General features: G+C 59.7%; 1 protein-coding gene across 19 annotated transcripts in view; it reads left to right on the forward strand.

The window, feature by feature from the left end:
- PTPRF (protein tyrosine phosphatase receptor type F) overlaps positions 1 to 15,180 on the forward strand; it is an 86,873-nt gene that overhangs the window by 19,958 nt on the left and 51,735 nt on the right. For 18 of the 19 annotated variants that reach the window (XM_045584708.1, XM_045584714.1, XM_045584719.1 and 15 more), the window contains exons 4-6: positions 3,681 to 3,826; positions 3,990 to 4,131; positions 14,580 to 14,768. In XM_045584708.1, the coding sequence (XP_045440664.1) occupies positions 3,681 to 3,826; positions 3,990 to 4,131; positions 14,580 to 14,768 (477 nt within the window). Of the gene's footprint in view, positions 1 to 3,680; positions 3,827 to 3,989; positions 4,132 to 14,579; positions 14,769 to 15,180 lie in introns of those variants that run through there. The other variant, XM_045584717.1, reaches the window with a different exon arrangement.

Genomic DNA, 15,180 nt, shown 5'->3' on the forward strand with positions numbered 1-15,180 from the left:
CCCCGGGCCTTGGGCCCCGTCCAGCCTCCACACGGTGCGAAGGCCTTTCCCCTCCTCGCTCTCTCCTGACCCGGACCTGTCTGAGAGCCACTCCCCAGTTTCTGGGTCTTTGTTTGGCGCGGAGGCCCCGCCCCCGGGCGCGCTGGCCTGGCCATTCTGGTTCTGCAGGTTCCGGCTCGGGTTTCTGTGCGGCCGGGCGCGCGAGAGGAGAGGGAGCCAAGAAGGGCTTCTACCCGGGCTTCTCTCGGTGGTGGAGGGGGCTCCCCCGCGCGGTGTGAGGGGCTGCAGACTCCATCCCCCTGCCCCCCCCCCCCCAGCAGGCCCCCTTTAAGGTGACCAGCCGTCCCGCTTTGGGCGGGACAGTCCCGATTTTTAATAATTTGCCCCGCATCCCGCAGCGTTTTAAAAAAAGTCCCGATTTTTGGGGGGAAAAGGGACTTTTTTAAAACGCAGCGGGACATCTGGTCACCTTACCCTTCTTGCCTGTTGCCTGTTCACTTGTTCTGCACCCCTGCCTGCATGCCAGGACCTGGGTCGGGCACTGCCACAGGACAGGAGGCCAAGGGAGGCAAGGCAGGGTGCCTGCCCTGCCCAGGGCTATTGTCCTGGGTGGGGAAGCAGCCATGACTCAGATACTCCCCAAAATGTGGAAAAAAGCGGTAACCTTCACACACGCACACCATAGACGGTGAGCGCAGGGCTCCGAGGGAGGCAGGTGGGGTGACCAGGGAGCTCGTCGCCAGGAACTGAGCTAATGGAGGAGGTGGGGACCAGGGCAGGGGGACCGAAGACCATTTCCTGAGGAAATGACTTTTCAAATTGAGTTCAGAAAAAGGCAAACAGGAGTTGGCGGGGAAAGAGGTGTGTGGGAGAGGACCGGCCTTATGCCAGGGCCCTGGGGCCGCGGGGGACATTGCTTTCCCAGGGGCTGGGGAGCCAGGGCTCCGGGGTCAGGCCTGCCACCGCTCTGACGGCCGGGACAGTTTACGTTTTGTTTGGAGAGCGGCGGGAGGCCTTTGGAAAGTTTCGGTCAGGGAAGAGAGGCTGTGCGTGCACCCTGGCTGCTGAGTAAAGAACAGACTGGAGGGGGCCAGGCTAGAGGCAGGAACACTGCCTGTTGGGCCGGCGGAAGGTCCAGGTGGGGGAAAGGGTGCCTGGGCCCAGGGGGTGGCCGTGCAGGAGGAGAGGAGGATGGTCTGGAGGTCCTCGGGGCTGAGGAAGGGTGCACAGTGTGTGTAGTGACGGGCAGGAGGTGCCCCCCACCCCGCCCTGATGGAGCTGGGTGGACAGAGTCCTGTTCGCCTACCTAGAAGAGGCCTGAGGACCTATCTGACAGAGACAGGCGGAGCCGAAACCGGTTTGGCTCAGTGGATGGAGCGTCGGCCTGCGGACTGAAGAGTCCCGGATTCGATTCCGGTCAGGGGCATGGACCTTGGTTGTGGGCACCTCCCTAGCGGGGGCGGGGGTGGAGGGGGTGCAGGAGGCACCTGATCGATGTTTCTCTCGACTCTCTATCCCTCTCCCTTCCTCTCTGTAAAAAGTCAATAAAATAGATTATAAATAAATAAATAAATAAATAAATAAATAAATGAAAGAGGCCGAGCAGACAGCTGCAGACTGGGGGGCATCCAGAGCCTCCTTCGGAGGGTGGTCGGGAGATGGGTGGGCCGGACAGGCTTCCTGAACCTTTGTGCCATCGTCCCCACCAAGCGTGTGTGTTTCCCCACCGAGGCCGGGCCTGGCTCCTCTGGCCCCTTCGAGAGCAGCCAGGGGAGTCCCCGACTTCAGGATTCGGAACGCCAGATCCAGCCCTGGCTCTGCCCCAAAATCACTCTGGGACTTGTCCTCTCGTTAACCTCCCGAGTCTCCATTTTAGAAACGGGGATGATAATACAGCCTACCTCCCGGGGTTGTTTTAAGGCGTACAATGCCAGGGGCCGCCCTCACGCACGGCCCACGAGGGAGCAGTGTGCAGACGTCACATCTCGTCTGCACAGACCCCGCCACCGGCACCACCCTCTGGAGGCCCCTGGGTCCCGGGGTGCTCAGGGAGATGGGTTCCTCCCCGCTCCCCACAAGGCTAAGCCCTCCTCGCTCTCTGTCCCTGCAGCTTCACTCCGGACCCTATGCTCCCTCGGACCCCTCCCCTCCTCAGGGACCTGCCCCATCCTTCGTCCCTCCTCCCTCCACTGGACTGGCACCCTCTCCCTCTCTGCTGGCTCCTTCCCATCAGCAGTTAATCATTGTCTTTCACTTCTTGGAAAAGAAAAAATGCAAAACATCTCCTCCAACCCTCATGCTCTCCAGGTGCCATATTTTCTTTATCTTCCCTGTTTACAGCCACTAATTCTTCTCTCCGCTTCTTCACCTCACACTCCCTCCTCGGCCTTCTCTGGTCTGGCTCTGGCACCCACCACACCACGGACCCAGCTCTCGACGGGGCCCCCACCCATACCGTTTGAGAACTGTTTTGTGCCTGGTGTTTTGGAATCAAACAGGCTTGAATTCCAGTCTCAGATGTGCTGCTCCTTGGCTGTGTGACCTTGGACAAGTGGCTTGACCTTTCTGAGCCTGTAACGGGGGGTGGAAGGGTGGTAATAATCATGAGATAAAGTGCCTGGTGCAGAGTGGGTGCTTAGCAAAGTATTGTCGTCATTGCACACACACACACAGGTCTCAGTGCCAGGGACCCGGCCAAGCCTGGATGCATCCGCACCGAGCAGGTGGACTGAAAGGTCATTTCCCACGGTATTAGCCTTCCTGGAGCTGCTCATTGGCCTGATTAATAGAAAATGGATCCTCTGTCAGGATTAACGAGGTGTTGCTACGTCTTAGTGAAGCCCGGGTTTCTCTGGTCTTGTGACCCTGGGTGCTGGGGTTCGCAGGGACTGGTGCTCCTGGGGTGGGGGTGGGGGCTCCTGGTGATGTGGGCATGGCAGTCCGGTGGCTGAACCCCCCCTCCTCTCCCTGCCTCCCTCCCCGCCTCCCTGTGGACACTTTGGGGAGACAGCCAGGCTGTCCGAAGGCAATAATCCTGTCAGGGGGGGCAGGGTGAGGGGGCAGATTTACAGGAAAGCATTCACCTGGGAAAACGTCCAGCGATGCTTAGGAGGTGGAATGTCTAGACCTTTGGGACTGGTGGTATGTGGGGGCCGGAGGAGAGGAGGGGCCGTGGTTTCTCGCTTGAGCCTCAGCGTGGGTGAAGGTACCGTCAATAAGGTGGAAAGCATTTGGCAGGGGTTGGGGGGGGCAAATCTGGGGGAGATGCTGGGCCTGTTCCTGGCAGCTCTCAGCATGCCTTTGTCCTAGAGCTTGGAATTGATGGGGGCATGGTAGACAGATAGGTAGCAGTTAAAGCGTGGACTCCAGACTCAGAATGTCTGAGTTCAAATCTTAGCTCTGGCACTAACCGACTGTGTCACGTTGGGCAAATCCACCCCTTAAGCTCTCTGTGCCTTATTTTCCTTCCTTATAACCAGAGGTCATTATAGCGCCCACCTTACATGCCTACAGCTGTGTGAAGTGTGCCCGGCACAGAGCACTGTATGAGTCAGGTGTTGGTGTTATTTCTTCTGTAGGTCTCTTGTGCCCGGACCCCATCCCCGTGACTGCCACCTGGCGTTGGCCATGTCTATAGCGACTGTCTGGTGCTGACTTGGTCTCTCTGTCTCTCTCTCCAGGCAAACCTGTCTTCATTAAGGTCCCCGAGGACCAGACCGGGCTGTCAGGAGGGGTGGCCTCCTTCGTGTGCCAAGCCACAGGGGAGCCCAAGCCGCGCATCACGTGGATGAAGAAGGGGAAGAAAGTCAGCTCCCAGCGCTTCGAGGTACGCCCTTGGGCGGGAGGTGTAGATGGGGCTCAGGGTCTGCCTACGGCAGAGCCTGACTCACATCTGCCTCCCTCTCTGCCTCTCTCTCTGGGGGCCTCTTGGAGGGCAGGAGGATGGCTGACCCAGAGCAAGTTGTGACCGAGAGTCTGCCCCCTGACAGGTCATCGAGTTTGACGACGGCGCAGGGTCCGTGCTGCGGATCCAGCCGCTCCGGGTGCAGCGCGATGAAGCCATCTACGAGTGCACGGCCACCAACAGTCTGGGAGAGATCAACACCAGTGCCAAGCTCTCGGTCCTGGAAGGTAAGCGCCAGGGAAGGACATGGCACTGGGAGGGTGGGGGGTGGACTGGTGTCTGGGAAGAACCAGCCAGCCAGCCAGCTCTGTCCCTGCCCCGGGCTGGTGTGTGTGTGGCAGGAAGGAGCACTGGGCATTCTGAGGTTGAGCAGTGGGCAGGGATCTGGCCTGGATTGTTCGGCTTGTGCTGAGGCTGTGCGCCTCGTGTCTTTGTATTCTGCTGCGATGGGGAACTTATCTGGGGGGGGAGGGGTCTAGGGTCTGACTCGAAGTGTGGGCTACAGCTGTGAATCGCTTGGGTTACATGGCTCTCCGCCGTGGGTCAGACTCTCCTGTGGGCTTCAGAGAGCTGGGTTCCTGTCGCAAGGGCCCTAGGTGGGGATTGGGGCTGCGTCTTCTCTCACTGGGTGGCTCCTCCGTGCGTTCACAAACATCCCCTAATGCCGCCTTGCATCCGGAGGGTCTTCTGACCAGGCCCTCTGAATGTCAGTCTCCAGGGAGTGCTGTGGGGCAGACCAGGGGACTGGGGGAGCCCAGCGGGGAGGGAGCTGTTGTCTAAGCTGACCTCCGAGGATAAGAGGGAGTTGAGGTGGGCAGGCAGAGAGAACAGCATCAGCATGTGCCAAGGCCCAGAGGCAGGAGAGAATGGAGCTCCTTGATGGTGTGTGGAGCTGGAGGCACAGAGAGGAGAGGGGAAGAGCAGTTAACACGTTCCTGGGACATAGGAAGCCGTGAACAGGGTGGGGAGTGACATGATCAGCCCCAGTCAGCCACCATGGATTCATCAGTCTGTATGTGCCTGCGTGGACTTTCAAAATACAGTATTGATTGTTGATTTTTAAAAAAAATATTATAATAACATCTGTTCACTATTGAATATTTGATAAGTATAAAATAGAGCATAGGGACAAAAATAAAAATCACCTGTTACCCTTGCCTCTCCTATTAACATTTGGTTAGTTCCTTAAAGTCCATTCTCTTTGCATGCATTCTATGAATAACAAAAATGGGATCGCATTCTGCCCAATGATTTGTAGGCTGCTTTTTAAAGAAACCTATCATGAGCATCTTCCTCTTCATTAAGTGTCCTTCCGCATCATTATTTTTAATGGCTTGTGGGTACGTGTCAGGTGGAAGTACCCTAATTTATGGAGCCGCTCCCTGATCGTTGGACACAACGTGGTGTTCCCAGGTTTCTGCTTTTACAAATAAGGTGCTGCACTCGTCCCTGCAGATAGGATGTGTTCACCTTCCCGGATATTTCCTTATTCCACATTCATGGGACTGCAACTGCCGGATCAAAATGGCACACTCGTTTCTAAGGATTCCAACATTTCCGGAAGATTGTGTCAGTTTACACCCCCACCAGGCAGGTCATAAGGGGCCTCTTTTCTGCACATTCTTACCAGCAGTGCGAATTGTCAGTTAAAAAAAAAAAAAAAAAAAAAATCTTTGCCTAATAGGCAAAAAATGGCATCTCAATTTAATTTGCATTTCTTTGATTACAAGAGCAGTTGAGCCTCTTTTCACATTGGCCATTTTGATGCTATGGCTTCCCGGGTTCACGCACGCATGCATTCAGCAAGGCCTTAGGTCCGTGTGCCTCCCGTGAGGCAGGGCGGGGCCTCCCGCTTCCAGGGGCCGTGGGAGACGGGGGTGAAGGCAGGGGCTCTGACCCTTGACTCTCTCACCTCGTGATCTCGGGCAAGTAACTGCGCCTCTGAGCCTCGTTTGCTCCACCGTAAATAGAGACACACTGCCTCGCGTCCAGGCTGGTTGGGAGGGTCAGGTAGGATGTGGTTAAGCATTTCAGAGGATGCCATCATGGTGGGCACAGCCTGGGGCCCAGGCAGCTGGCTGAGCTGGCGGCCCCTGGCTTCTGTGCCGCCTGGCATTGTCCGGTGGCGCAGCCCCTACCTTTTACTCCCATGGGTGGTACCTACCCGTGGGGGGGGGGCCCAGAGGACAGGCCCTGGGCCAGGATCACTGATGGCTCCGTGTTCTGACCTGGCCACCCCGACCTCAGTTTCCCCGCTTGTGACCTGAGGACCAGTATGTCAGCACGGTCCTCCCTTCCGTTGGTGTCTGCCCTGGCAGGGAGCCATCGGCCCAGCCCTGGCGTTTGGGACATGGCTGAAGGGCCAAACTGGTTCCTGCCCCAGACGGCATCTTCTCAGGCTCTCGTGTCGGGGAAAGGGCCTCCTTGTTAGTGTGAGAAGTTCCCCCTTTGCCCCAGCTCTGGCCTGACCCCCCACGGGTCCTCTGTGGGCACGCCTGCCCCCACCACTGCCCTGGGCAGCTTTAACTTTGAAAGGATGGAGGAGCAGGAGGAGGAGGATCTTTTAGGGCCTGAGGTGAGGGGGATTCAGACTTGCAGAGGGTCTCCATCCCAGGGGGTGGGGGCCTTCTCGGATCAGGGTTTCTCTAGCAGGGTGAGGGGTACGTGTGTGCTTCTAGCGTGTGCGAGATGTCTGCTGATGTTTGGGAGAGGGAGGCAGGTCCTTCTGGGCCTCCGTGAGCCCCTCCTGCTCCTGAAACACAGCACCCGGAAGACAAAGTGCTGACTTACCACGTTGGTCCGTGTAACCTTGACCAGCTCTAGGCTTGGCAGAAAGGAGCGGATCCGGAGGCCTCCGAGGTGCCAGGGGGTGGGGCCAGAGGAAGGCAGCCCAGACTGTGCCTGCCCCACCACCCGCCCCGCCCTGCCCCTCCTGGCCTCCTGTGCCGGCCAGGAAAGCCCGGGGTGTGTGTGTGTGTGTGTGTGTGTAGGAATGACTGGTGCTTTGGGCTGGAGCCAGTCGCCACACGCTGGGCTCTTTGAGAGAGTGGCTCGGGGCTGCCCAGGGAGACCCGGCTCTGCTGAGGGGAGCTGGCGCCGCCTGCCAGTTTGTCCCGTGCCCCCGGCCCCGCCTCGCCCCGCATCTGGCCCAGCTTCCCTCACCCTCCGCTCCGCCGGGGCTTCTGGGAGCGCCCTGATCGTGGCCTTTGCACCCCGCTCCCCGGCAGAGTGCCCGCTGCCCGGCGATGCCCAGGCGGCAGCTTGGCAGCACGCTGGCCGGGGGCGAGCCCGTCCCGGGCTGCGGAGTGCGGGGCCCGCCGCCCAGCGTTCCTGTCTGAGTGGTAATTGAAGCCATTAGCGAGCTAGCCTCTCCCTCGCTGGGTAATGGCAGGAAAAGCTCTTCTCACTCGCGCTCTCGAGGCGGCTGAATCACTCCCCCTCCAGCCCGCCCGCTGCCACCACTGAGACAGGGAATCTGACATTTTCCCTCTCGAGGGAGGGGGAGCGGAGGGGGAAGGGCGGCAGGCCGTGCTGCTGGCCTTTCCCTCCGGAAGGAGGGGCGGGAGGGTCCTGGAGCTCAGTGAGGGGGTCACGGAAGAGGAGAGAGGATTTCATCCGGGTCAGGCAGGACAGGGGTCAGGAACACCCCGCGGCCAGCCAGCAGAGGTGTGGGCGGGGCCCTGGTAACTGGAGTGGGTTCTGGAAGGGCCAAGGCGGAGGGAGAAGTGGAGGGGGAAAGGCTAAGGGACACAGATGATCTGTTTCTGACTCTGTCCTGGGGGTCTGGCTCTGAGGGCGCCGGGTGCAGGCGGCAGCATTAGCCTTACGGTCATGGATACAGCAGATGATGATAGTGTGCCCTCCGAGTGGTGCGGGCGCCCTGTGAGGCAGCGTGTGTGCGGTGCGGTGTGTATAGCAGGTGTGTGCCTTACAGGGGGTGTGTATAGCAGGGGAGGCGCGGCAGACTGTGTGTGTGAGTGAGTGTGCATCAGGCATGTGCGGCGTCTGGTGTATACAGCAGGTGGTGTGAGGAGCGCAGAGCCTGCCATCATGCAGTGCATGTGGGCACCAGGCTGGGAGTGTGGTGTGTACAGCAGGTGGTGTGCATCACAATGTGTGTGTGTGTGTGTTGTACGTGTTGTGTCTGTGCAAATACAAGGCCCGCACCTTGCAGGCCACATGTCCAGCAAAGGGCTTATGAAGCGAGCAGTCTGGGCCCGTTGTCGCTGCGGCCCTACGGGATCCCTGCTCGGGGGTGTGGACCAGCGGGGACGGAGAAGAACTCAGGACAGGGTGGTTGGTCTGACCACTTGGTTGCCATCGTGACCACAGCAGCTTCGGAGACAGTGCAGAGCGGCGGCCACTTCCGGGAGAGTTCGGTGCCCGGCCTGTGGGTGGGGAAGGTGTCAGGTAGGAGGCACTTCCAGGAGGCCCTTGAAGTTCACACTCTGGGTTTCTTGATACTTGGTTTCCCCGTTTTTTCTGGTTCTGATCTGCCTTCAAAACACCCAAGGGGAGCCCAGCCCGTAGGCTCAGTGGTTGGACATCAACTTACGAACCAGGAGGTCAGGGTTCAATTCCCCATCAGGGTCAATACCCAGTAGGGGGCGTGCAGGAGGCAGCTCGTTAGTGATTCTCTCTCATTGATGTTTCTATTGCTCTTTCCCTGTCTCTTCCTCTCTGAAAGTAATTAAAATATTTATATTTTAATATATATATTAATTACTGCCAGGGACAAACTGGCAGGCGGGACAAACTGGCAGGCGGCGCCAGCTCCCCTCAGCAGAGCCGGGTCTCCCTGGGCAGCCCCGAGCCACTCCCTCAAAGAGCCTAAAAAAAAAAAAAAAAAAAAAAAAAATATATATATATATATATATATATATATATATATATATATATATATATATTTTTTTTTTTTTTTTTTTTTTTTTTTTTTTAAGGCCCAAGTAGGCTTCCTTCTGCTTCCTGTGAGTGGGCAGAACATCTACCTCCTCTTAGCCACAGACACACCAGGCACCTCCCCGGTGCACACCATGGTCCTCCTACCCCTCTAGTCACAAAGCCTTGCTGTGTGCACGGCCCCCTCACTACCCTCTTTCCCAGCCTCATGACTGCAGTGTAGTTGGCAGCTCTGGAGCAGGTCGCCAAGGTGGAGGTTTTGAATGGCCCTGTGTGTGTGCCCTGGCTGGTGTGGCTCCGTTGGTTGGAGCATCATCCCATACAAAGGTCTCAGGTCTGATTCCCAGTCAGGGCACATGGCGTAGGCAGCCGATCACTATTTCTGACACCCATGTTTCTCTCTCTCTTTCTCCCTCTTCCTCCCTCTCTCTCTCTCACATCAATAGAGGCATGTCCTTGGGTGCAGATTAGAAAAAGGGAAAACAAAAAACTTCCTATGACTCTGTGTGTGGGCACCTCCTCCATCCGTGGTGAGGTGCCCTATCTCTCTGGTTGCCAGAGGAGAGAGGACTTGAGTCACGGGAATGACATGATCCACTGGATGCATCAGAAAGGTCCCCGAGAGGGCAGAGGCGGGTGGGAGGAGACCAGGGAGAGGCTGGGGCAGCCCTGCAGCCTGGGCAAGAGGTGGCAGCGGGCCAGACCCAAGCAGTGGATGGCAGAGGAGGGGACACTGGGTTACAAGCAGCTAAGAAAGTGAGCTGGCCCGCCTGGCTCTCTGTGGCATTGGGGAGGCTGAGCCCCGGGGTTACTGCCTCTGCAGCCAGGGAGATGGGGGTGCTGCTCTCCAGGGGCAGGTGGATGAGTCCTGTTGGAAACCTTAGTATCAGGCCTCCAAGGAGGCATCAAGGAGGCCATGTTTGGATTCTCCTGGCCGTCCCAGGGACATCTGGAGATGGAGTTTTGATGGCCAAGAAGTGGCAAATCTCAGAGCACGAGAGCCAAGAGAGGAGGAAGGGGGCCTGGACGGAGCCCCAGAAGCTAGCTCTTCCTATCGGGAGGGAGCTGGCACAGGACCCTGTGGAAGAGGGACCTGAGAGGTGGGAGGGAAACGAGAACAGAGGACATGGAGGAGGAGGGAGTGGTCAGCAGGGCGGGGTGCTGTCCAGAGGTCAGGCAAGACGATGCTGTGACGTGTCCTTTCGGTTTATCTCCATGGAGTCGTGGCTGACCTTGGGGAGCATGCAGGCAGGAAGCAGGGAGGGTGGCAGCTGGGCCGCAGGGGCCTGAGGAGTGAGTGGGAGGCTGTCACTGGTCGGGAGTGACGGGGGCCCAAACCCGAGGGAGGGGGGTAAGTGGATCAAAGGAATCTTCTGGAGAGGGATGGGGGTGGGGAGCCGAGCATGGGCGGGGCCTGGAAGCAGAGTGGGTAGGGTGTGTGCCCAGGGATGCCCCTCCCCCGGCCAGCTTGGTGTGCGCTGTGGGGAGGCCTCGCCAGCCAGGTGGAGCAGGGCTGTGTGAGGTGCCAGGGAAGCCCTGGGTTGAGAGTGGGGACTGGGAGGGGGAGGCCACAGCTGCCGACAGGCCCCAAACAGCTCAGATTAAAAAACAAAACAGGCTTTTAAGATGCCAAGTTTGATGAAATCTGAGTGCTGGAAGAGGTGGGAGTTTTCTCTCAGAAAAAAGCTGAAAATCAAGACTGAAAGCTGCGAAGGGAGATGGGCCCCAGTCTCGTCAGGCCCCCCTCGCTTCCTGGAAGCCTGGGGGTGGGGCTGGGCACTGGGGAGAGTGGGATCCTGCTTGTGGGGGGGGGGGGTGTATTGGCCTGGGGACAGGGCCAGAGGTGGCCTCGGTTTCCCTGAGCGCATGAGGGCTGACGGAGCTGGCAGCTACCCACAAAGTTCCTTTCTGTGTGTCTGCGCCTCTTTTCAGTGTCCATGTCTGTGTAATGTGTGTGTCTTCAAGTACAGGTGTCTCAGTACATGTATATCTCTGACTGCATGTCTCCACATGTGTGTTTGCATGAGTCTGTTTCCACAGGTGCTTGTCACTGCCCCTCCACACACACACACACACACACACACACACACTGAGGTTTCTGTGTTTGCACCTCTTTTTTTCACCAGGTAGATCTGTGGCTGTGCATGTTTCTAGGCGTCTATGTTCAGACACTAGGTGAGGCCAGGCCTAGCACTCACACACAGGGAGGGGGTCAGGCTTAGGGACAGTGCCACCCCAGAGAGCCTGTGTGTGTGTGTGTGTGTGTGTGTGTGTGTGTGTGCGTGTGCCTGCATGTGCACAGAGATGCCAGGAAGCTGGGTAAACGAGGGTGAGGCGGTCGTGCTGACAGACGGTGCTGCCCACCCCGAGACCCTGCGAGGCGCCTCCATCTGTCAGCTTCCCCGGCGCAGCCCCCTCCTCCGGCCCGATTCCCCCTCAGGCCTCTGGGCAGAGCTCAACAAAGAGGCCTGTGTGTGCTCAGTCGGGGGCCCCAGCAGCCTGCCTCTCCCGGGCATTGCCACCAGCCTGAGCAGATCCCCTGTCTACCCTCTCCCTGGTCTCATCCACCAGGACCCCCACATTTCCCCTAGCTTCAGCCAGATGCACCTTTCCCCCCTCCCACAGCCTTTCCCCAGGCAGCCCCTCCCTCCCGCCCCCAGGAACGCTCTCCCTGCCTCCCCAAGGGTTTCCTATTCTCGCATCTCCTTCCTCCTCCTGGAAGCCACCAAGGTGGCAGGTGGGCCGTGGAGCTTAGCTGATCTACTCCACCACTGCTCCCTACACCCCCGAACCCCAACACACACACACACACACACACACACACACACACACACACACCGCCATCTTCCTCTCCCCCAGTGGGGACAGCGGGAAAGGGGTCAGGTCTCCCTCTGTAGCAGGTGGAACCCAGCACAGGTTGGAGCAGGAGCCATTCACGCACATATGTGCGCCCCCCACCACAGATTCACGGAGGTCTGGGGCAGACCCTGGGGCAAGGTGCGTGCACCCTGTATGTGCGTGTGTGCTTGCAGCTGGAATCCGCACACAGCTGCAGAGACAGGCTCCTGGTCCCTCCAGAGGCCCCGGGGGCGTCTCTCCTCCATTCCTCACCGGAGGATGGAGGGCCGCCGCCTCACTGGGGCCGGCAGACACTGCAGATGCCCAGGTGCGGAGGCTGCAGATGTGGGGGACCTCCCCCTTCCCTCCTGCTGGGGCGCTGCCTGTCTTAGTTTTGGTTGAGCAGGAAGGACTTCCTGGAGGGAGGATTCCCCGTTCCCCTCCTCCCTCCAGCCGAGCTGGGAAGTGGGGGTCCTGGGAAGGGTCGCCGAGGCTCCGCCCAGGAGGGGAGGGAGGGAGGGGTGGCGGCTGCGCACCGCACACATGGACACGGGCGCGCGCAGCCCTTCCTCAGCAGCGCCTGCCGCCGTTGCTATGGTTACCGGGCGGCCTGGAAGGGGGAGGGGAAGGGGCTCGGCAGGACCGGTGTTGCAGACGGGGACTTGGCAGAGGGTACATTTGGATGCGCTGGGACCTGGGTCGCTGGCCACTGCCCGGGTGCAGCCACGGGTGGGCACTGTGTTCGGTTTGCAGTAAATAAGCACGCGGAGTCTTGTGTGCAGGGGGGCTGCAGGGGAGTGGCGGGGCCGGGAGGATGGCAGCGGGCGTGGCTTGGGAGGGGCTGGGCCAGCCTTGGAGAGGTGAGCCAGGATGATGGTGGGTTGCCCCAGGGTGCTCTCACCTCCGCTAGCCCTGCCCTGACCCGGCCCTGCAGGCCCACCACCTCGTCTCATCCCGGCCCCGTCTCCCATCCAACTCTGTGACCTTGGGCAGGTTTCTAGATCTCTCTCTAAGCCCCCATTTGCTTAGTATACACCTCAGGGTTTGGGAGAAGATTAAATCATTTTTGCAAAGCACTTTAATGCAGTGCCTAGGAGGTCGTAGATGCTCCATTAGCACAGCCTATTCTCCCTCCTACCCGGGCCTCGGTTTCCCCATTTGTTGATGGTTCCGGAGCGATCGTGTGGCATTTGCAGGAGGCGTTTGCCCCGACCTTTAGCCTCAGTGGTTCTCCTGCCTGCCCCGCACCGCGGCCCCTGTTCCTGTGGGTCTCTGGGGGGGGGAGGGAAGATACAGGAGTCGATCGGCGGCTGGGTCAGTTTGTGACGGCCTACCCAGCGCTTGGCTTGTCCAGGCACACGGTGGGCATCAGGAGCCGGCTGCTGCTGTCCTTGGCTCGGTGTGAATGTGCCAGCGGGGCCCAGGGGAGCGAAGAAGGAAGAAAGAGCAGTTGTCACTCCCAAGGGAGCAGAAGCCTCCTGCCAGACACACTCCTCTCTCCCGAGGCGCAGAGCGGAAGCCCCCTGGCACGGGGAGTGGCTGCGGGGTCCTCTGTGTTACGGGCAGCTCTGTGCACATGCCAGTTTTGGGCTCTGGCAGCAGTGCCTGAGGGAGGGTGATCTGAGCCAAGGATGGAGCCATTGAGGGCGCGATAATTGAGGGAGGAAAATTAATTGTCCTTAATTTGGCGTAAATCCCAAAGACCTTCCCCGTGTTAGGAATTCAGAGTAGATTTCCTGGGACACGGGCTGCAGATGTTTGCGCTTCTTCCCTTCTCCTTGGTCCGTACCTTCCTGGGAGAGTGGGGGCCCGCTGACTCCTGGACCCTCCATCTGGCAGGCCCCATCCCTGCTGTCCCTCCTCCTCCCCATTGCTCAGGCCGGCTTCGCAGGGAGGATTGAGGCCTGGGAGGAACTAGACGGGGGCCCTGGTGGGCTAGGATGGCCCTGGCAGTCCTGTGTGCCCTCGGCTGCTGGGGAGAACGGGGAGGGTGGGAAGGGAACCCCAGGCCTCGGGCCCTGCCTGGGCCTAGCTGAGAGCAAGTTGTAGCAGAGCTAAAGGAATCTGCTCCCCTGCCTGGTGCATCCCAAGACCCGCCTCGTTCCCATCTTGTCTTTTCTTGCCACTGTTTGACATGTTCCTTTTAAAAATCAGAGCTGAACGTTAGGACTCCGGGACCATGTTTGCAGCCAAAGAGTAGCTTGGGTCATGCCTGGAACTTAGAGGGCTGCAGGTGGGGAAGCGGAGAGCTTGGGGGGGGGGGGGGGCCGTGCTGGAAGTCCTGCTTCTCCCCACCCCCAGGCCCCATCTCCTGATGGGCCACAGTCCCTTTGGGATGATACCCCTGGCCGCTGGGTCAGGGTCCAGGCTGTCGTAGAGAATGGGTCAGAGGTCAGGACCAAGGGTCAAGGGTGGCTCATGGGTCGTGCAAGCGGTGTGTAGAGCCAGGGCCAGAACCAAGGCTGTGCCGTGTGGCGCTGCCGTGGGGTGGAGCTGAAGGCTGGATGCTGGCAGCGGCGGGAGCGGACATGGTGGGGGTAGGGGGCCGGTGCTGGACAGCACAGGGAGCCTCCGGGGTGAATGTGGCTGTGGGTGCCACCCAGTCCGCTGTGAGCCCCACACATCCCGCACCCAGGCAGCACTTTCTGCGGTGGCCGGGAGAGCATCAATCCTCATTCCCCTCAGGGCCCAGACAGATACGTGCTGACGTCCTCCGTCTGAGGCGTTGCTTCTCAGACCTGGAAACCAGCTTCCTGACAGGGCAGGCTGGGCCCTCCCTCAGCCCCCAGGCCTGGACAGTGGGACTCGGGATTCGGCTTGGAAGTCAGGGGTCGGGGAGCGAAGACGCGTAAGGATCCCGGCCAACCTAGGCGTCAGGAGAAGCCGCCCGCAGAGCGGGGTCCCAGCCCTAACACGCGCCTCTGCTCTTTGCCCGCAGAGGACCAGCTGCCCCCCGGCTTCCCCTCCATCGACATGGGGCCCCAGCTGAAGGTGGTGGAGAAGGCGCGCACGGCCACCATGCTGTGCGCGGCCGGCGGGAACCCGGACCCTGAGATCTCCTGGTTCAAGGACTTCCTCCCCGTGGATCCCACCACGAGCAACGGCCGCATCAAGCAGCTGCGTTCAGGTGAGCAGAGGGCTGCACAGGCGTGAGGAGAGGGGTGGGGCCCGAACCCACAGGGCCTCCCCTCGGGGGCCTGGGTGCCAAGAGCCTCAGGAGACCTCAGCCTGGGGCTGACCCTCCCTCCGGGGCTGAGCAGAGGGCACCCAGTGGGTGGGCCGGAGCTTGCTCCAAGCCCACCTGGCCCAGGACGGGAGCTTGGCGGGTGATCCTGTGACCGTCCATCCTGCCGTTGTCATACTCAGACTTCGGGCCAGCTCTGCTCCTCACAGGACAAAGGTCCTGCTCAGCCTGGCGTTGGGCTCTGCATCGGGACTGAGGGTGTTCCTCCTCCAGCTTCCCTGCAGCCTGGCCCTAGAGGGGGCCTGGATTGTGCTTCCCTTTGCTCTTCCAGGCGGCAGGGAAAGCGGCCAAAGAT

The sequence above is a fragment of the Pipistrellus kuhlii genome, unplaced genomic scaffold, assembly GCF_014108245.1.
Source record: "Pipistrellus kuhlii isolate mPipKuh1 unplaced genomic scaffold, mPipKuh1.p scaffold_m20_p_2, whole genome shotgun sequence".
Lineage (NCBI taxonomy): Eukaryota > Metazoa > Chordata > Mammalia > Chiroptera > Vespertilionidae > Pipistrellus > Pipistrellus kuhlii.